At 44.8% G+C, this 23,129-nt stretch overlaps 1 protein-coding gene across 1 annotated transcript in view; it reads right to left on the minus strand.

The window, feature by feature from the left end:
* Positions 1–23,129, minus strand: part of LOC307085673 (receptor-type tyrosine-protein phosphatase mu) — a 141,419-nt gene that overhangs the window by 88,573 nt on the left and 29,717 nt on the right. Inside the window, 4 exon segments of the mRNA XM_079750538.1 lie at positions 1,016–1,131; positions 2,728–2,806; positions 6,337–6,611; positions 16,535–16,657. Of these exon segments, the coding sequence (XP_079606664.1) occupies positions 1,016–1,131; positions 2,728–2,806; positions 6,337–6,611; positions 16,535–16,657 (593 nt within the window).

A 23,129-nucleotide genomic window follows, 5' to 3' on the forward strand; every position in this document is an offset into this window, starting at 1 on the left:
TGGGCTCTCCCCAGCTGTCACCCCTCACAGCAGGCAGATGGGGGACATTTGTTCATTAGAAATATTTCTTCATTACTGTCATCGGGGGACTTCACTTAATGTTTGTTTTCCAGCTCCTGTGCTAATGAGGACGTGTTTGTTAAAATGATGGAGTACCTGGCAGAGGACCTTTTGCCCGGCGCCATGCCCCCGCTGATGGCACGCTTGACAGCGTGCTTAGCGGCAAACGGCGACGGGGTCTCGTCCGCCAGATGCGCTGCCACCACCTCCGCCGCCGCACCGCGGAGCAAGGTCAACCCGAGACTGCTGGGAAGCTCTGCTTCCGCCTGATATAGTACAAGGCTCAACCTGCGCCGCCTGACAACCTATATAGGTTAGGACCGCGCCGCGGTAATCTGAAGCTAATGGGCAGCCCTGTGCTGTTAGTCCAGGCTGCTGCTGCTGCTGCTAATGCTAATGCTGCTTCTGCTGCTAATGCTAGGGCCACTGGGAAATGTTAGCCATGCTGCGAGTCAGGTGTGGGGAGGAGGGAAATGTGTCTGTTTGGATTGAATGGACAATCTACTCTGCTGAAGAGGAGGTGTTGACACTAGGCTAGAGGAGAGAGGGTGGGATTAGCACTTGGGAAGATAATCTGTGTTTTGATTGTAATTTGATTGTATTGTAGAGTAGAGTAGAGTATGATGATTAAAATAAGTAGTTTATTTTAAAATGCTTAATAGACTCATTTGCTGGAATGACTATTTTATAGATCATTATGGTTAACCAAACAGCTTTCTCTGTGATCAACAGAAAAAACGGATCATTTGAGGAAAAGTTGTTTTCATGTATAAAGCCCTTAATCCCAGTCACAGTCTTGAGTGTATAGTCTTCGTAGTCCACAGGCATATGCTAGGCCTAGCGGAAATCCCTAATCCCAAGTTCTTTAAGAAATAAATGTTTTTGGGAGAAAGAATTGTCAACGGCAACCAACGCCCTGCAGAAAGCAGGATAGAAATATAATTGAATAACAAACCTGGAGCCAGAGGTGAAAGTTGTCCCTCTTGCGACCATTGACAGTGCAGTGGAAAGAAGCGGTCTGCCCGGCATTGACCTCCACACCCTTTATGGTCAGGAAGTGAGGCGTGTTCACTGAAATAAAAAATGAAATAGTAAGGGTAAAAAACAAGTGAAGACACCGTGATTAGCTCCAGATTGTCTCTAGGTTATCATGAATAGGGTTTGGGTGAATCTTTTGTGGTCGTTTTAAAACATTTAAATACCCGACCATAAGCTTTGAGCTCGATCCTTTGTAAGTTCTTCAAAAAGCATTCTTCTTATTTTCAACTGTGCTCATTATCAGTTAACTGAGTTCACTGATTAGGATGGTCCACAGAAAAAAAACTTATGTAGAACGTTTTTGATTAGTACCCCGATTCAGCACAGAAAAAAAATAGGGCAATTCAACAGGACGACCTTGATTTGAAACATAAGTAAATCTCCAAAGACTTGCCAATAGCTAATTGTATAACTTTCATCATTGACGCACACGCCTATTGAAGATTATTTCATCCGCTGCCTTTTAAACTAAGCCACTCTTATAACTTTGACCTATTAGTCCTTTCAATGAAAAATTACAGAAATATATTTTTCTCCATCACAAAGATTCTCTTTCTTATTGATGGAAAGCCAGAGCGATCACCTATTGTCATTATTACAAGCCAGTGTGCGATATTCCTGAGGGCCGCATGAATAGAAAATGAATCGTCTGTTCTCCACTCAGGACTCACTGCGATCATGTTGGAGATACGCCATCGCCCACTCGTTGGATTATTGATCGGCTCGCACTTTAACACATTCCCACGATGATCACGTAGCTAGAGGCCATAGATTGACTTAAGTACATTTATGTGAGATACACGTCCCCATACGAATCCATCTCATTGACGTCAAATGTGTTGGAATTCAGTCGCTTTCTACTGGTTGCCAGGTGAGTTAGCATGTCATTACCATTAGCATGGTCGTTTATGCGAGATAGACCAGTGAATTTATCAATAGATTGATTGATGCTTAAATTGTATAAACCACTCTATCAAACACAGGTATATTAGACAGAAACATGTGTGCGATTGCATGCAATTTACTTCCCTGTTACAGTTGCAATTATTTTGACGGTAAACAGTAATCGGTCACAGGCCTAGTGTTAATTGTGCTTATAGACGTAGCGTACTATTTTGTTTTGTTGTGGCATTTGTTTATCCATGAGCTAATGTGTTTAGATACTTATATATCAAATTAAGGAATTATACTGTAGTGTATGACCATGATTGCATCGTTTGCATTACAAAGTGTATTTCGGAGTGTTTTGTGTTTTGAGTGTTAGAATCTGTGCGTGCGTGCGTTCGTGCGTCTGTCTGTCTGTCTGTCTGTCTGTCTGTCTGTCTGTCTGTCTGTCTGTGTGCGTGCGTGCGTGTGTGCGTGCGTGCATGTGAGGTTAAGGCTGTATCCAAGAATTTATAAGTGCCCTATTGTGGCAGAACCTCGTATTTCCGAGATAAAATTTTTAGAGGCTTCGCATGCGGTTTTTTTTTTTTTTTTGGGGGGGGGGGGGGGGGTCAGGTCGGTCGCCTTGAAAATGTAATGGGAGGGATATTAATATTTGGACAGATGTCAGGAACAGCACAATGAGCCTTTGATGACGCCCTTTCTTTCTTTTTTATAGGTGATGAAAGTAGAAGAAGGACTTACTGCATTGATGGCCCTGGACGGCGACATCTTTGATGGCCAGCACACCCCGCTGGCCCGAGGTAACCACTTCAAACACAATCTGAAGGAGGAGGAGGAGGAGGAGGAAGACGCATGAACTCCAGTGATTAATAGACACGCGTCTGCAAATGGCACTGGCGTATGGTCGCCCTTTACCCCGCCAGCCTGGATAAGCCTTTAACCGTACGGCCGCATACCGCAGCAATCGGGTCCGCTCAGTCACAGCACCGCGGGGCCGCTGACATTATTTCCGCCATATGCCAACGCGGCTAGGTGTTGTGACAAGGCGTGATCCTAATGCGCATGGACAGGCAGGTGGTGTCCGTAACACACCGCACTGCTGGTTAACGCTGCAGTGGTTGTGGTGGTGTGTTCAACAGCACTGACCGCACTGCTGGTTAAGGCTGCGGTGGTGGTGGTGGTGTGTTCAACAGCACCGACCGCACTGCTGGTTAAGGCTACAGTGGTGGTGGTGGTGTGTTCAACAGCACCGACCGCACTGCTGGTTAACGTAAAGTTGCGATGGTGTGTTCAACAGCACCGACCCCACAGCTGGTTAACGCTACAGTGGTGGAGGTGTGTTCAACAGCACCGGCCGCACTGCTGGTTAACGCAAGAAGGTGAGGGGGGTTGGTTCAACACAACTGGCCCTACTGCTAACCGTGGTGGTGGTTTTTACTAACTTGTTTGGCGTACTTAGATACCGTTTAGCCTACCTTGCATCTCATAGCATGCGTCACGCATGCCCTGTGCAGGATCACCCAGTTGTGGGTAGTGTTACAAGTCAGGCACGTGTGTAACTCTTATTTCAGCAGTGACAAAAATAAACCAAATACACTGTTCGGAAAAACATGATCCTATCCTTAGAGGCCAAGATCCCTAGCAAAACAAATGGCTGTCAGCATGAGAGGGAGTGGCCCAGTGCTGAATGTTAGGAGGTATGTACTCCCCGGGCTTCAGGGTCATTTAAAGGGACAGGGGAATGCAAGGCCTGCCCACACCCCAGAGGGTCTGGTGTCTGGAGGGAGTGCTTTGCCCACACGCATGCTGCCAATGTTTGGCATGCCACCGCTCTCTAATAATAACGTGCGTCCTTTCAGTAGATTGTATATGCACTGATGTGTGCGTGCTTTCTTTAGGCCTCACTGAAGACATGCGTTTGCGTGTCGCCAGCCGGGGGTTAAAAGGCCCCCCGACACACTCACGCACGCACCCACGCACGCACGCACGCACGCACGCATGCACGCACGCACGCACGCACACACACACACACACACATTCCTTTCCAACACTTTTCGAACATCGGATCGTGGAAACAGGCTTGGTGATCATTGTCTGTTGGAAGGGAGAATTCCTTCAGATGAACCCTCTAATTATACATGTCTTTTTTTGTCTCGTGAAATATGAAAGTGAATGTCTTGGGTGCCAATTATGGCCTCATTACGGGCTAATTTAAAGGAAATTAAAAGGCCAACGACTCCATATCACCGCCACCAGACAAATGAACTGATCCCAACTCTCTAATTGAAATCTTTTGTTTGCGCAACAGACATCCGTCAGCAGGGCTAACGGCTGTGATATAATTGATTCCAGCATCAATGCTAGCGCGCAGTGCATAATTGGGACTGACCCTCGGTGAAGAAGATTCACAGGGGACAAAGGCAGCCGGAGTCACGCGGCGAGATCTCCCCCCCCCCCCCCCCCCCCCCCCACTGCTCGTTTGTCAAAATGACAGGAAGTGGACCCCAGCCCTCGCCGTGCAACATCACCGGACTGCTCCGTCTCCCTGAGACCAGCCTACGCTCTACTTTACACCAGGATTGATTCACTCCAGAGCCAGGGGGGGCCATGGTGTTGATAACAAGAATATAGAGGGAATAGGTGTTCACTTGTTGATTGTGTAACAGTGCCCGTATAGTACCTATTATATGGTGTTGGCGGCTGTATGGAAAACGTTGACCTGTTGCATGCTTTCATTTGGCGGACAATGAAAGGGCATGGAGGAACGTCGAGTAATTTGGTGAAGAACGCATGACAATCTCAATTAAAAGTTTTAATGATCACCTGACAGCAGAGTAATTATCAAAGGCTCAAAGGCCCGTTTTGAGAAAAAAAAAAACTCATCTGTAATTAAAATATAATTTCTGAGTATTGGGTGGCTTCCCTTTTGACAATCACGTAGGTTACTGTGCAATTATAGATACCTATAATTAGCACTATGTTGCTAATTAGTGGCAATTTTCAAGGAGCTCTTCTCTCCCTCCACTGAAGAGTGGTGGTGCATGGATGGATATGATACAAGGTAAGTTTTCTAATGTTGTGGCCTATGAAGATCACAAACAGAGGCAGTCATTTCACTTTCTGTCCAAGGGTTTGGACACAAACAGATGCTGGATGTTTCACGACATTCAGTGTCTTGTAGCGTTGTAGGCTGGTTATAACTACTTTAACGGATACAAATATCTGCATGCTAACAACTCTACTATGAAAGAAAATGTTTGTAATTAATAAATTATTAGGTATTGGATTCCGATTACATAGCCTCTACATATTGTATGGCACAACTCAATAAAATATGTAACTCTGGTAAATGCCTGTATCCATTTACATTACATTTAGGGCATTTAGCAGACGCTTTTATCCAAAGCGACTTACAATAACATCTTACACTATACACTTACAGCTGGGCTGGCGGTCGTATAAACAGATAAACAGAGAGCACTCGGTCCTCTCCTGAAACCCGGCCTGCCTCAGTGACAGCAGTGACGCCACCGCCGCTGTTTACTCGTTACGCAGTTTTCAACACCAAACACCACCGCGCGTCAGGAGGCAGACTTTGGGGGGGGGCGCCATGGAGCTCAACAGTGAGTGAGGCACGCGTGCACCGGCTAGCGTCCTGTGCCGTTCTCCACCCCCTTTCTCCTTGTTCAGGCGGCCTTCATTAAGCAGGGAAAGGGACGGGCTCCCCTGGTGTTATTCAGCGGGGAGAAGCTCAGCGGGGCCCCTTGTTAGCTTAGTTATCAGCGTGGCCATGATGAGCGGGCGGACCCCCCCGGCTACCTACACAGCCGAGCCCTGCCTGGCCGCCGTAATGAAAAAATCCACCGGGGGGGCGGTTCCCCTGCTGGGAGGTTAAGGGTTCTCTCTGCATCAATTAACATTTGGTGGGCTACTCGGAAGGAGCCCGGTGAACACTAATGGCCAGGCGAGTGTGAAATCACCCCCGCCAAGCCCTTCCCCCCTCTGTCATGCTCGCTGGCGAGTTCAAATGAGTTTCGGAATGGAAAAAGAGGAGCCGGGAGTGGGAAAAGAGACTGGGAACAGATTACCATGGATACCGAGGTAGTTCCGTGAATCAATAATTTATCTGTTTCCTCAGAGTTGTAAAAACGTGCCATTGTGCGGCTGTTTTGGTCTCCCTCGAAAACCGTGAGTTTTGTTTGTTGTCATTGTTCTCTTCGGGAAAAAGAATTGTGTTATTGAGTCATACCCCGAAACCCAACGGCAGTGTTAACCCAAAAGTGTCCGCACCCCCTGCCTAATGCTACGCAAGTAAGCCTGTGTGGCGTCAAACCTGGGGGTGTGGCGTACCTGGTAGAAGTTAGGCCAGTAGGTGCTGATGGCCAGCTCCACCTGGCCCCAGGTGCGAGTGGCGGGGCCGGAGACGTTCCAGATGGGCATGCCCAGGGGGCTGTTGTTCTCCTTGACGTAGACGTTGAGCTGGCCGGGCCGGCTGTTGTCCCGGCCTCCCACGTAGTAGTGGAAGAGGACGCAGTGGGTGTCGTTCTCCTTCAGCTGGGGGGTCAGCAGCAGGGCCTTCTGGCCGGCGAAGCGGCCCGACGTGTTCACCATCATGAAGGCGGGGCCTGGAGGGGAAATGGAGGCGGTGAGGACGACCTCCGCGGGGAGTCGGTCGCCGGGTGTGTCTGACGGGTGGACACTCAGAAACTAGGGGTGAACGATTAATCGGATTGAAACCGGCAACCCGATGTAGTAGTACGCGACGTGCAAATCGCGAAGGCTGCGATGCTGTTGCTGTCACTGACTGGAGATCAGTCAGATTCGTATTTATTTTTCTTTTACAATTCAGTGAGTAAGATTAAATAAGGATGGTATAAGATCAATTCATGCACCAATTCATCTCAACACATGCATCAATGATTTATTGCTTTATTTTTTTTTTTTTGTTTAGTGAATAACACAGAACATAAAAAAAATGAAAAGATAATCGCAATATTGGTCGAATTAATCGCAATTGGATTATTTGCCCAAATCTTTCAGCCCTAACCTCCAAGGGGTCGGTTGCTGTGTGTGTCTGTGGTCCGAAGGATGGACACTCAAATATGAAAGCGAAACAGGACTGATAGGTCTTTACATGATTTTTAAAAGTGCATTATCGAAGACATTAAAGCGGTGCGTTTTACGATGAATCATAACGAAGAGTAAAGATTTAAAATGTGCGCTAAGGATAAATATGAAATTGATGTGGAGGTCATTCCCTCCGAATAACCTCGACATAATTTAGACATTTTATGGGACTTCTTCTATGTGTCCTTTTATGTGGAATGACCGGCGGCCAATCACAGCCATAAAAATGCAGAATCATTGAGAGGAGTCTCTCTTTGCCTAAATGACAGATCGCTGGGAGATGATGAAAAATCAATAAGTGGTAATATATTTGCCAAGCAAGGCCCATTTAGCTTTTATCATTTGGGTTCTATATTAAAGGTTAATCTAATTCTCTCCCCACTTGCCAATAAAACACAAGTGAGAATGATTACGCTGGCAAACTTTCAATGAGACGTGGGACACATTCTATTTGTCATCATCCTGCATTGCTTGGCTCGGGAATAAAGTGTCACCGAAAAGTGAGACGGCAACGGTGGGCGCCAAAAACCAACGCAATGACGCACGCCACGCCTGTTAATTCCCAATGTCAAATTGTGCCCTGTTTTTGTGATTTTCATTGTTCAAAATTATAAAAGGGCCACCTCTAGCTCATCAAGAGATCACAACCACAACACAGCCATAGATCTGGGATTACTTTTTTCTGTTGGCTTCACCATCGAGACACACACTCACGATGACCAACTAGTGGTTTCGCCGTGTGCGCAGAGTTGGCTAGCCCCAGAACCCTTGTGGTTCAACGACTCTGCCTTTGGCCACGAAGTGTTGTGCCACACTTGTGATGCACTGCAATTTCATCCGTCTACAGCCTCCGATTACAAGGCACAGTGCTTGTCATGTTTACAGAATGGAACTAGAGACGAACAGCGGAGGTCGAAGAACAGAAGAAGAAGAAGTAGAAGAAGAGGAGGGAGGGAGGAAGATCGGGAGCTGTTGTGGGTTGTGATGACAACCAGTCAATGTTCCCTGGTTTCGCCCGTCATGTGCGGTGCCAAGTTGTTTCTCAGCAAGATCTCGACAGAATGGGATCTTGTGGGCCCTGTAATTTCATGTTCGCACAGCACCGTTCAGGGACGACCCTAAAAAAGATCCAATGTCTTCAAAAGCCCGGATGTTGCATCCTTAACAGAGAAAATCAATTCCAATCTGTCTCCTCTACTTAGTCTCATGCAGCCTAATTGTTTTTGAGGCTATCCAGGAAGTCATGTGCTACGATTGAGAGGCTGTTACTAAAAATGACTTTGAGACACTTATTTGTCCGGTTTCAATCGGGCGGCTCCACGCAAGGGCTTTGAGGTCTCCCTAGTAACAATGAACCATCTGTTCAGGTGCCCAAACCATTTCAGTTTTTTTTGGTTTCCCCCCAGAGAGGCGTCAACCACCCTTGGTGTTATGCGAACCAGCACTAATAATCCGATGATGAATTGTTCAATTGTAACTCAAGTTGCAAAGACAAAACATGCTGGCACCATGGCTTTCCACTTTGATTAAAACAGGTTGCTTACTATTCATGGGAAACAGTCACATCGCAGTACCGTAGCACACAAGATTTATGCATGAGTACGTCTGCTGTTGGTAATTAGAGAAGCAGCATTTGTACGTCTGTACCACGATGTTAATGAAACATTAATAAAACAATGGGTACACTGTGTAATGAGTCGCATCCTGTTTGCCACAGCTTTAAATGTTTCCGTTAATGTGTATTAAGAGTTTCTCAGATTATATATGAGCCAGAAAAACGACCTTATTATCGTGTAAGGGGATCCGTTAAACAACAAGGTAGCTTAGTCCCCATATTCTAAATCCAAAAATTCTGTCGGGTTTAGGTCACTGCAGCCAGAAGAGAAAGGCTCATTATCAACTACCCGAATACGATGACAAGTAAGAATAGAATATTTCAAGGGGACCTGTGACAACTCATCATGACGCCTTTGTAGTCCCCAGACAGAACTAAAAAGTCTGTCATTCAGTAGCCTGGCACTCCAAGCCATAATGACCGCAAAAAAACCCAGGACAGGATGACAAACTAATTAGCGAGCTAATCTAAGAGTAATATATATATATATATATATATATATATATATATATATATATATAAATAGCATCATGTATCAATGTGTTAGTCCTGTGCTAATGTGGTAGAGATGAACAAGATGTTTTCTCTCTTCTTCTTTTTCTCCTTCCTCCATCTCTCTGCTTGGTGCCTGAACAATGACATGTTCAGGACCAATTAAAAATAAAGAGCTCCCCTCACATTGGAAGGCTCAGTCAGCTCTGTAACTCCATTAAGAACAGTGCTCTGCTATCGTCTAAGGTATTCACCAGCACAAATGTACAATTATTCCAATGTAGGCCATGTTCACCTTTAATTATAGTGATGACTGCACAAAAAATACATGACATTGCCTTGTATGAAATACTAATTCTCAAAAGAGGACATTCTGAAGCAGTGGGGCTCCAAAGGTTCTGAATTATAGATGACGTAATCTATCGAAAATGAATACAAAAGAAAAGATTTCACAAATATGAATTTGTAATTCGTTGATATGACCTGATGTTGAAACTGAAAGAAATACAGAAATAGTTTGAATTTGGAAGGTAGAAAACTGATGACTGGATTTACCACTGTCTGACTGTGGCATGGATGTTTAATGAGCTATTCTTTCATCCAGTAGTCCAGGGGGTGTCATCAAAAATATTGTTTTTACCAAACACATAAGTGAGTTTATTTATTTGTGGTTGACTGGCATCAAATGCTTCTCAAGTGTGTGAGGTTGACATAAAAAACCGACACTGCATCGAGTCAACGCTTAACCCATCCGCCAGATCATGTGCCAGTAGTTATTTGCGTGGAATTCAGGTTGTTTGTGACGAAGAGGAACAAGCGCCCTTGTGTATTGACTCGGCTTCAAGATTTTTCAAAGTGGCATCTCTGAGACGAGCGTCCTGCTCACAAATTGGCAATCAATCCCAAAATGAATGTCCCATGGGTACAATCCGAACCACTTAGCGCTTTCATTCTCTGGGTCCTAACAGATCACCTCCTCAAATAGGAGAAACTGCAAAACAAAACGCCCCGACGTGAGGTCTCCGGTCGCCGCTCCTTGCGACCCGGGGCTCGTCTAATAAACCACTGAGTCATGTAAATTGAATCTCATTTGTCAGAGCGCCATGCTCCTGCCTCCGCAAACATCCCCCCGAGGCACGGGTGACATCTAATAAGCCTACTGTCAGGAAGGTCCCACAAACACCATGAACCCTCGCCTTCGTAGACACGGCAAAGGGGGCAGTCCGTTCAACGCCTAGAGCCTCTCCATAAGACCAGCAGCACGGGGACACTGAGCTCAACGGACTATACGGTAGCATGGAGAACGTGGTGGCGTTGGTAATATATCATTGCCGTGTATTTTGTGCACTTGAAGATGTCTGACAAACTCAACAGACAGAAGTAACATGCACCATTATTGTTATTGTGTATTTTGCCCGTGCTCACAATTGCCTTTCTGTCAATGTACTGTTATTGTGATTGTCATTGTGTGTTAGAATATAGCAGTAGCATGATTCACGGTAATGTGATTTATGTTCTCGGCTGAGACAAGCAGAAAAAATGCAAGAAGCAATGAAAACATTTGTCAATGGTGATGTGCAAAGTAAAAACAATATTTTTCTAGATTTACCTCCAAACAGAAGAAAACGCTATCGTTGTTTTGAGGAAATATACTTGTTTTCATTTGTGTACAATAAGTCATCCTTACTTATTGTCCACAATCACTACAAATTAATAAATACAATATCAAATCAGAAGTCAAAGGGGGAGAGAAAACTGCCTGACTGGACAGGTTATGGTCAATTGCATCACAGGATTTAAATAACCAGCTATAAATTGTTCATTGTTCAATATTGCATTGATCCACATTGAATCAGATCAACAGGTGGGTTACAGGCGCATGACCCAAAATTTGCCTCGAGATTGGATGACCACTGGTATATAAACCAACAGCTGAGTATTGCAAATAGAGCTGTACACAGATTGCATCAGCGAGCTATGTATAATAAGTAATAAGTAATTCATTGCAAACCTTCTGAAGAAATATCTAATCTAATTTGTCATGTAATTGTCATTATAATCCACATTTTGTTTGTTTTTTTGTTTTGTCTGTGCTTGCTTGTGTATAAGCTACTATATTTTTATACTATACTATATTTTCGGTCTGATACCACATGTTCTATGAATAATGAGATAAAATGGTTAATTTGATCCTATATAAGCATGCAATGACACTACTGTCTGCTGCTACAGGAAGAAAATGACATTGCTATAGCAAAGACTGAAAATGGAAGATTGAGAGCAGCAGTAGATTGCATTTTATTCATCAGATTCAATATTTTGCGAAAGAAAATAGGGGTGAAATGGCTGTAAAATGGCTATGGAATCCCCTTGTAATTTAGTTCACTCCGATTGCGAACTGTCTTCCCAATCATAAAAGTCTATCGGATGCATTGGATGGAGGTATTTAGATTCATTATGGGTTGAGTGATGGGTACAAGTGGAGGATATAATTTGCAATAATGACTAGTGCTCATTATTTCGCCTGCATTCGGAGTCCTGAACTCTGGAGAAAATCATTATGTTGGGGGGGGGAATCAAAATGGAGGGGCGCTCTTTAAATCCAGACCCTCCAGGTCTCATTTGCTAATAAAATTCACAGAGGTCACAGCCGCAGCAAAGCTCGCCAGCTGCTTTGGAAATGTCAATGAAGACAGCGCTATTCTCCCTTTCTGCCACCAATCTAAAAAGATCTCGCTGTGAGGGGGTTAGGTTAATGTGGGTAGCCGGGGCTTCTGCTCAATTTTCTAGACATTTCCCTGTGTTCTCTGAAACATGAAAGAAGCCTGAAAAAATAACACTGAATAAGTTCGGTGCTTGACGGTATGGCTGGCTCCTTTTCCCCGGGGTTGAACGAAATTCACCCCGAAAACCATCCATCATCCTATACGCATTCATATTCAAAAGGGTTGACGTGGCAACCGCTGATGCCTGTTGTGGGCCGTGACAACGACCCGTTTTGCTGAGTGTCAATCAATGTCTCCCGTTTGATGTTAATTATGTAATCTCAATACGTCCCCCGGGAATGAGGTTCTCCTGCTGATGGCCCAACCGCTGGACCACCCTCGAGGGTTAGCCATGTCTTCCAGAGTCACCTGGCCGACGTGGATCGTTTGCCGTTATCGCACGTGTGCTTAGACACGATGCAATATGCAAATGTGTCCTCCACCATGACCGTTTGGTGTGCCATCATAATCCTGTTAAAAGTAGCGTGTGCAATCCCATTTGGTCGGGCCCGCCTCAGCCTTTGTCCCGAGCTACGCAGACACACCGAATTCTGGAAACTCGCTAATTCTGGGAAAAACGTTGAACGGTGGAGTTTATTCACAAATGTACGAAATGACTCCCCTTAGTGACACTGTAATAATATCGTGGGGCTTCTCCTTAACCTCACCACAATGCCAACACCTTGAGGGCTCTGGCTTTTCACATGAAGTTGGGGTCGGATTCAAAAGCAATTAGCTTATTTTCACACCCTTGGCGCCCTCTTGTCTGGCTCCCATCGACGGAAAATTGCATCTTTAGCTGATGTGATTTTAAATTCTGATTACATTTGTGATGCCCTTCAGTTAGCGGTAGTTTTCTGTGCTACCATTTGACATGGTTATGTTTCCCCTTTGTAGTAAAAGGCAGAAAAATCCCTCCCAGGGAGAGCGAGGTCTAGACCTGTACATTGCCTCCTGATGTCATGGTCAAAACAGGCCAGGTATAAATGTGTGACTTCTGAAAACAATGTGCTCTTCAAACAAAGACTGTGGCCTTGGTCTGGGAAGCAATATCCAAAAGTAGCGACAGTGGTAATCATTGACAAGAATCCACCAGAAACTGAGATGATCACTGCCGCCCTGTGACGGCTCATCCGCCTGATCCTTAGCTATTTTTCCTGGTCCAAGGACATGCAATCTGCACACAGAAAGACAGCTTCAGCCAGACGATATATTGCAATTTTCCACTCTCTTCCTCCCCACCAATTTAGAGACACACATTAAGGCAAAAACAATGGGCCATTCTGCTGTTGCCTGTGTTTGCTATTGTACTTAGCATAACACAAAAACCCTAATTAATCTCCGTTAGAGGACTCTATTCTCCCGGTCCTCTCGCCGTTTCTCCCCGGAACGAGTCTCCGGAGTGGTTTGGGTAGCAGCGGTCCACTGCTGGCAGACACTATGACACCATCAGGGAAGAGGCAACCTCTGCACCAGCTGGGGCCCACTAAAAGACAAGGTCCTTTCAAATGGCATCTGGACGTACCGCCGCACCCTGCCCCCGTCACGTCCACAGAACCGCTACTCTACCTCAAACAGCCTCGAAACCCCTCCCACAGCAGGCCTGTCCGTCCTTCTCCGAAAAACGACGTTAAAGGATCGTATACAAAGTTGAAAAGAATCACAAAATAATTCAGTCTTGAACAGCTGATCTTCTACCCCGACAAGAAAGCAATCAACCGCCCGAGCCTCAACTTTCATTCCCCTCTCAGAAAATGAACAGTTGCACGGTTGTGCCCAAGGTCCACATCTTTTTTTTTCCTGATAGAGGCACGGAACTGCGTCCAACTCGGGTCTCCAAGGCTGACAGATACTCATCTTGGCTGAGGGTTCGTATTTTCTGTGTTGTTGTTTTTTTTTATCACGATGACCCAGGACAGATGAGGCCTGCGATGACAGTGTTTGCTTGGGGGGGTCGAGTCCGTTTGGCTTGGCTGGGGGGAAACATGCTGGGGTGTGGCCAAGCACACACACATGCACACATGCACACAGCCACACACACACACAGGGCTGAGGCACCCTCAAGGAGCCAAAGCATGCAATCAGAGCTACGCCGGGGGATAAACAAGGGCACTCTGCGTCCAGACGTAGCAATTAGGTAGGGAAAGCATCCGCGTAAACAACCCCGGGCTTTCAGGCCCCCACTGAAGCTCGTGTTTTCGCCTTTATGTGCTCAACGGGAAAGGAGGCGGTGGTAGTGGTGGGTGTTGGTGGTGGTAGTGGGATCCATCCCCTTCATGTGGACAGGAGGGTGGGGGTGTTATTCTGGCTTTCCTTTTGGTACTCGTGTATTTACACCTCGGACGGAATAAAGGGCCACTTTGGTCCTGAACTGGGAGGGGATGAGTTGCAACGCAGAGTAAGTCCTTACTGGGATTTGTGGCCTAGGCATATCAACATGTTCTATATAAGGATGATAAGTCCTTGCTGCACAAACTTAGCTCTACTTGGCAAATTAATTTGTTATTATGGTGATTGGTACAATGTCATTTAATGGGTAATGGATGTTTTCATTAAATGTTATCGGAATGAGCATTAGAAGGGATATTAGTACTATTAGGCATTTGTTTACAGCCGATAGTACTGATAAACATTGAGGTCTTATTCATCTAAATAAGAGATCTTCCAGCTTTTTATTACCTTATAATAGCAGTGATCAAAAGGGACAAATGATATCTAAAGCACTTATTTATACTCGATCTAGTTCAAACTCATTCAGACTGGTGTGGACTATGATTCACCATATGTTCTGCCGGAAAAAAACAACATAAATAACAAAACATAGTCAGGGTGAAGGGATGTTTTAATAATCCTCACCTTGATCATACATTCCCTTTGCCGTAAACAAACTTTATTTGAAGAAGCTGCTGTACAAAATGTCTTTCTTAGACGTGTTTGAGCTGGTAATGCGGCCGGCCTTGTCCACTTCTAATTCCATTCCCTCTCCACCGCGGCCGGGGAGAATAACGATCAGTTGTGGGAGCGCGCTGAGGCTGTTTGCAAGCCGTTCATAAGTATGGGTTGAGAGGGACATCGCAAAAGCAGGTGAGATAGCTTTTTTTCAAGCGGTGTGGCTTTCACCTAAATGCATTTCTACTCAACCTCCCCCGCCGCTCATCCTGAAACAATTTTAGCCGTCGAGTGCCACTACATTTCATGGCTCTTTCACAGCGGTCAAAGAGGAGAGATTACTGTTTTATATGGCAGGCGGCGTGCGCTCGCACGGAGAAGCGGAGGGAGAGCAACGCCGCAACCCGCTAATGACTCACAATTCAAAGTGCGGCGGAAGAAAAGCGCGCCTGTTTTTGGAGGGCACTCATGCTAGAAAGCACAATCAGAGATGCCTCTTAAGCAGACATGCAACTTTAATCAGGTATGTTAAATTTAGCTGGCAGGCGTGTTGTTAATTTCAGGGTTAAGCCTCTGGCGAGGCTCCGCCGTCACCTTTGCCCGACCTCTGCGTGTGCCGACATAAATCATTTGCGACGGGAAAAACCAGGAGCCCAACCCCCCAAACCACCCACCCTTGCCACTACCACTCCAGACGCAGGTAATGTCCCCCTGACACACACCGATGCGTGCAGCTTCCCGGGCACGGGGACTGGTAGAAATTAGCACGGGCCCGCTAATTAATTCACCCCCTGTCACCGAGGAGGCCAGGCGCAATCTATCTGCCACGCAGCCTTTGTGAGATTAGGCGTCAGAGGGGAGGAGGGGGGGGGAAACAATATCCATTAGTTTACCACACCACCTTTGTTGGAGCATGAAAAAAACAAAAGCGCCAGTTCCATTAGTCTGATGCCTTCTGTGTCTCCTGCCCTGGTGGTGGTTGTGACTCCCCGTTTCAAGCGTACGAGGAGCGATCAATGAAACATTAAAGAGACAAATTGCGCGAGGCGGAGACAACGTGCGGGGGAAGGCATTCTGATGAATCTTTCTGCGTCGGGGGCTGACGACGGAGAGGATTCTTTAATTGAAATGGATTTTGAGTATTTTAATATCAAATGTATTCCCGGTGCTTTTGTCTCTATTTGCATTGTTGTCACAAAGGAGTGGGGTAGCTGGATATTGATGTGCGACCAGGCACCATCAACAACCTTCATCAATGATAAAAGAGGGAATAGGGCCGGACAGATGGAGGGAGAATGTGCCAATGTTCCTTTCTCCGTGAGGCAGATACTAATAAATTTTAAGATTCATAAGAAGAAAAAAAAATATGAACTTCTATTAATAAGTAATTCTTTGCGTGATGCGTGTGCGTAGCACAGTCTGTGTGATGTGAACAGGGATTTTAATAGATTTTTCCCCTCTCAATGGTCTGAATGCCTTCGGTTTACGACAGCCGTCCCTTATTCAGAAAAGAATGCAGTCGAGAACAAGCAACATTTTTCTGTGAGACAGGCTTTTGTTAGCGAGGCACTCCTCTTTCTATGCTTCGCCTAGGGTGCGAAAATGGCCATACTATATAACAATGATGCGTTCTCCCCACTGACGGTGTCCCCTACTTTACCTGAGGGCATCCAGGGATCCGGGGACGGCTTCTCTCGGGCGATGACCTGCTCCCAGTCAAGGTCATCCTCCCGGCCTTGGCTGTAGCCGCAGCCTGCCAGTGGCTTCTCAAAGTTACAGTCACCTGTGACAAAAAAAAGGGGGGAGGAATTGATACTGTTATATGGCTTTTCCATTAACTTGCCGCCCAAATGAATGAGCACATAAATTACATTCCCCCCCGCCCGGCCGCCCGTCGGCCCCTCCACCACCCTTCCTCTTTTCTTTCACCGGCCCTGTTCGTGATGCAATACTCCAGACAATGGGATGCATTTAAGTGAGACAGACTGACGGATTACTGTAGCGGGCGAGGCACAACATACATTACCATCATTAGCAACACGGCAGTCCAATTCCACTATGACAAGTATGAAGTGGCCAAACTCCATCATCGTTAGACATTATGTTCACAAGCCGCGCCACCGTCTAGAGGAAATTGATTTATTTTGGTTCCCGCATAACTTTCTGCTGTTTATGGACTTGAGTCCTCCTTGTTCCCTCTAATCTCCCTCCAAAGAGCTTCGGCGGTGATCGTCATGCGATCACTTGAAGCAAACAACCGTGTGATCAGAAAGTACCAACGACGAGACACCGACGGCAACCAGCCCCCTCCTTCCACACGTCCACAACCACACAGACACCGACCCAGCCAATCTAAATGCCTTTCGCTCCCATCCATAAATCTGAGCAACAATATTGGACGGGAAGACGGTCCATCCATATTGCAGCACCTCCGGGGGTCCCTCTCCTATAGCGCGGTCAGCCGCCGCCTCAGAGCCCGACAGGTGACTTAACGCCGTGTATATGGCTTGATGTTGTTCGGGATCACAGGATTATAGGCCACTGTTTATTGCCGCGGCTTGTTTGCCGTTTGTTTTCTTTAGAGCGCCGCGAGAGCGTGTGTCACATGCGCGTTTTATTGCCCAGAGAGGAGCGGTCGTTGAGCCAGAATCTACGCCCGGCCAAAAACCAATATCTCATCTCTTACAAGCTCCTTGTGACATTCTCAACGGGTAAAGGCTACGAGCCCCGCTCTTTGTTTTTCCATTTATCTCCGCGGTGACATTTACAGTACATGTGCAAATGAGTGGCCAAACGGAGAGAACACGGTATAATTAATATCCAGCTCTATAGGGCAGCCACTAATGATATATTTGCTGCTTTGTCTGTTTTTTGAGTGGGTGCGTGTAGAGAGGGGAGGGAAGATTGCCAATATATCATTATACTGGTAAAAGGTTGGGGGGGGTTTGTTAAGATCTTGTCTGGAAAGACTGAAAAAAATCCATGGGCTTGTAGCTTGTAGGGCCGTGGCTGAGAGCGCAGGGCTGTGGCCGGTTGGGAATGTCAAGCGTAGGCAACAGCATGGAATGGCAATCTCTGAGACGGGGAGTCAATCACCCACGACATCATCTTGTTATCCTCCTCCAATCTCCCCTCCATACGGTCTGCCGTGCATGGCTATGTGCTCCCGATGTGCCTGGTGCCGCCGTCGCAGCGGAAGCAGCAATTGATAGTAAATTGCAGCATTTCCTCCCACACACTTGAACAACAGGGTCTTTATTTCTGTAAGGCAACACAAGGCCTCTTTTTTAGACACCATTCACAAATGACAATAACATTGCGATAACAACATTGTTTTTTTTCCCGGTCACATAACACGTTACCTATGATTACGATGTCTAATTGGATCATTATAGTTTGTTTACATTTGGATTTCCATTACCGCCGTCGTAATGTTATTTAGTTATACTTTTACTGGGATATATTTTAACTTGGAATTTGCTAACAGGTCTGGAGTAAAAAAAAAAAGAAAAAGTGCCATTTGGGGAAAAACCTAGGAGGTACCAACAGAATATGAAATAACTCGACAACGAGAGCCTTAAGATTGAGTGTCAAGTAGGCCACACCTGTTGCTGCACACCGCTAACAGGAAGGAGCCAGTAGCCGTAGGAAGGAACCAGTGGCTGTACTGGGCATTACTTGGCATGGCCCCAACAGGAATGTGTGGAACTAACAGAATGTCAAGCAGGGAACTTCTGAAAAAACATCTGTGCTCTAGCCACCATCTCTGGAGATATAAAATAGTGCATCTATATATATATAAAAATATTGAATTACAATGTGACAAATGGATACGCTATATATAGAATATTTGGCTTGAATGTTGTATCAATATCATCTTGTGTGCTTGTGTGTTTGTGAATGTGGGCATGACATGTGTGTGCGTGTGTGTTTGCGCACGCATTGGTGTGTGCGCCTGAGCTTTTTAGACCTTAGATATTACTTTGTCTCTCGCACCTGGTAGACTGGTTCAGTTCAGTCAATATTTACACAGATGAACCCAACCAATGAACAGCCCTTCCACACCTTTTCAACAGGCCTCGATTCCCAACATGGCTAGCCTTGAGAAATAAAAACCCTAGCACATAATTACAAAAAAATGATATATATATATATATATATATATATATATATATATATACAAATGCACCTTAATTGCTCCTTTGCATTTCTGTTTAGATCTATAACTACATTTCGTGGTCTTAGCACACTACTTGTAGTCTGCACAATGACAAAGTTTAATCAAAGCTAATCTAGATTTGATTCAAATTCATATGTATATATATATTGGCCTAACATTGCCATCAAGAGCAATGTATCCAGTGTCAGTGGGCGATTGGCGAATTTGCCTTGAAGTAAAATAACCCACTCCCCAAAGAACATGCGCCCGCTTTTCTTTTTAATTTTGAAGGGTTTCATTTTTCAAATGTCAAGCCCGTGTTTAATAATGACTCGGAAGAGGGAGACAGGAGAGACGTGTCAGTTTGAAGCTTCATAGGATTCCAGACTTCACATGCCACATGACAATCTTCTATTCCCTGGCTATAAATTATTCCCTTTGCGCTCGGCGGATTTCAACACAAGGAATATTAGCCGCAATCCACTGACGCCTGGTTCGGCAATGATCGCTACTAATACACACAAAACTGCGGCAGACAGGAGCCCAGTAAGACGCCCTGATCAAAGGAAGGATGCAAATACAGATTTACATTTGTCAAATTAAAATAGTGTTCAGTGTCAAGTACCACCCTTAGACAGATTCGTGAAGGACCATATAGGGGGCCGCCCTGGAGCTGACATACTTTAATAATATGTGTTTCATTTTGCACACACAATTTTTCATATTGCATGCTCCAATCACACACTTAAATTGCTGCACCGCTATAGTACCTGCTCCCCCACAATACCTCCCCATGTTGGTTCCTGGTCATGATTGTCTCTTTGAACTGGTTCTCTCCACCTCTTTTATAGTGGGAATGTTGGAAGTATGTACACTTGATTTAGTGTCAATATGAGTCACATGAGTGTATCAGTTTATTTACAAGTGATACTTCATCAATTAATAACGTGTGTTTTCCATTGGGTCAGTTCCCCCCCCATGTTTGACTAAAAATTTGTTGGGATATTAACCGGAAAAGTCATGATTCGTAATCTGACTAGAATGCACAATTACATTACAAGCAAATAACAGATATGTTTCTAGCCGATAATGTGTCTCTCTCTTGTCAGAGAGAGACATAAGGGTAAAGTAGTCTTTGTGGTCAGAAGAAAAGCAATTTGTAAACCAATGCTACAAAGTGCTTCGCAAATTATGACTATTTAGAATGACTCAAATAAATCAAAATACATTACAATGTTTTCCATTGCAAAGCCACTACCCATAGTGAAGAAACGTTTCCAGAGGACTGCGCCATATTTAGAGATTGTCAACTATGCAGCGCATCACAATAAACACTGTAATCATCTGAGAGACATAATCCATCTTAGTTATAGGTTATTTTCAGAAGTATACTGTGTATACTACACAACTGTGTTCAGCAGTCAGTCATGAACACCCCTTATTAAAGCCTGTTTGTCTTAATATAGCAGCATATCAAAACCCTCATACAAGATTTCAAATTGCTATTGACCTGAAATCCAATGATGCAATCAATAGTTCAACAAAAATGGAAAGCACAAAGTACATGAAAGGAAAAAAACGACTTACAAATTAAAACAAAAACAAAAAAATAAAGGATGACTGATTATATATTAAATGCCTTCCATAGAAATGTGTGTCTCTCCAACTGGGTCTCCTCAAGAGAAATGCGGCGTGTGCATGCAAATGAACAAATCAATCAATATCATCATAACAGTGCACGCACCCTAGGAGGCTTCAATTGGTGTCAGCGTGTGGCACTACCCAAACATAATCAGCCGCGACAGCTACTGAAATTGATGTCCCCGCGAGAGGTTGCCAACTCTCTGAAGGAGAGCGTTTTAACTTTGTGCCAAAGCCCCTATGAGGTGGAGAGGAATCAGGTGGTTTGGGGAGAGGAATGCATCACCCTGTAAACATCGCCTCTCTTAAAGGGAAACCGAGAAAAAGGTGACCCCAGATATGTCATTAAACAATTTATTCCTGAGTGCGACTACACAGCGGTCTTTATATTCTCATGCCGAGTGCATTTCAAAGAAATCCATCCATCTTTTTACTGGCCTCAGCCAGAGGCCAGAATCAATATTTCAACGCCCTCAATGCCGTTGCCAATTTCTCATAAAGATTTTCAAGTCTGACTTAAAAGGCCTTTTGTTATTGCACCTGTAACAAAAGTAAACTTTGGGTATTAAAAGCCATTTGTGGGAAAGTTTAGTGATTGAGCGCTGCACAGACTTTTAATATAGAAGAATGGGGTCGCAGTGGAGCGAAGTAAATATATATTTTTAAATCATGAAATCACGATTTTGTGCCCATGATAAGAGTTGTCATTACCATTCCTCCTTCCAGCCATGTTTTATATCCTCAATATTTTTTTATATATATCAATTGAAAATCCATTTCAAGTGCGAAAAGGAAGGCCAACTACAAATGTATATGATAATGGCTACATAGACCATTTAACTATAAACATTTGATAGTCCTTTCTTCAGTTTGTATTGTTTCCACGGAAAATATGAAAGGGAGTTATTGACGGTCTCCAATGGAAACGGCTGACAATGACATAGTGCTTGAAACAGTGGATCAAATAGGATACTAATGATTGCCTAATTATGACATACGATAGCAATTATTGCCAAATTAGATAGCGGTTAAGGCTTACCTGTGTAGACTCATTTTAAGGGGGCATAGCAGGACAAGAGAGGACAAGTGGTTAGGCAAAGGGGAAAAATAGGATAATGTAGTGCTATTAGCACGGTGTGTGCTATCATTTGAATGATATAACACACCATTAGATATTTATTCTCCCTGGAAGACCCCAAGTCTCCTTCAGCCTCACCCTTCTCATCTTCATATTTTTTCTCTCCTCCTGGCAGATATTATTACTGCAAGACCTCCAAAGCCTCTTTGCCAATTCAGCAATTACCAGCCTTCAAACCTGATATTTCTGTCTGGGAAATCACAGGTCGGCTCTTCACCCCAATCTGCCTCAATGGCTGCACTTGTTCCAACAAACATCTTGTCTGCAGGCGTCCCCCGTAGACCAAAACCACAAGGCAATCTCGGGTAATTTAAAACCAATGTCGACTATCTCATTCTTGCACGGTTAGTTGGGGAGCTTTAGAATCCTGAGGCTAAGCCCCTTAGGGACTGATAGGCCTTTTCACTCTGGCCCTATTTCACTTATCTATTGGCAGCCCCTGCCAAGTCCTATCTCAGCACTGAATTGCATGTATATATATACTGTCTGTTAGGGGACTTTGAACCGGGAGGGGATTTAGACAATCAATCTCAATATCATTATCAATCACGTCTTGCTGTTCCACACATTGATTCTGGGGAAATAAAGAAGTTTGGAGTGGAGATTTCCACCGATAATCTGCCTGGCTGATCCTTGCGCTTGTCAGCAATGTTTTGCAAATCAAAGCCGACTAACTGCATCCAGTGTGAAAGGGTAAGATCATAACACTGGAGGAATACTATGCTTTTGAAAAGGTGTTGCTGGCTGACAATGCAGAAAATATAATCCTGTGAATATTTTGGCTCACAATATGGTTCCCATAGTACAAAGAGGACTAATTATTATCACCAGGGTTAAAACCAGCACGGCATTTCTGTGGGCATTTCATTACAGAAATCAAGATAAATGTGCTTTACAGCGGAGGTAAAACACGGTCTCTGATCAAATGTGTCCTTATGCATGGCTGGATCAGGGATGACAGCCAGTCCCCTCAAAGATATGCAGAGTTTTGACAGCTGATTTTCAAGCTACATATGGCAGAACTTGGCACAAAGTTCCCTTTCCTGCTGCGCTTGTCAAGAACATCCTGCAAATTACCTCAAACCCATCACCATTTCTTTCACCTGCCAGGTTGCAATTAAGATGAACATGGAAATTCAATTTAGACGAGATGATCCTAAAATCCTTTTCTTAAGAGGTAAAATATGAATCTAGTATGGCCCTTTGAGGACATAAGTATCCTCTAAGGTAAACCTCAAACATTATGCTATTATTCCACCGCAGCAAGGTCCATTTTGAATCCCAGACAGGACCGAACCACTCAGGCAGGTGCAGACC

The sequence above is a fragment of the Pollachius pollachius genome, assembly GCF_949987615.1.
Source record: "Pollachius pollachius genome assembly, chromosome: 14".
NCBI classification, from domain to species: domain Eukaryota; kingdom Metazoa; phylum Chordata; class Actinopteri; order Gadiformes; family Gadidae; genus Pollachius; species Pollachius pollachius.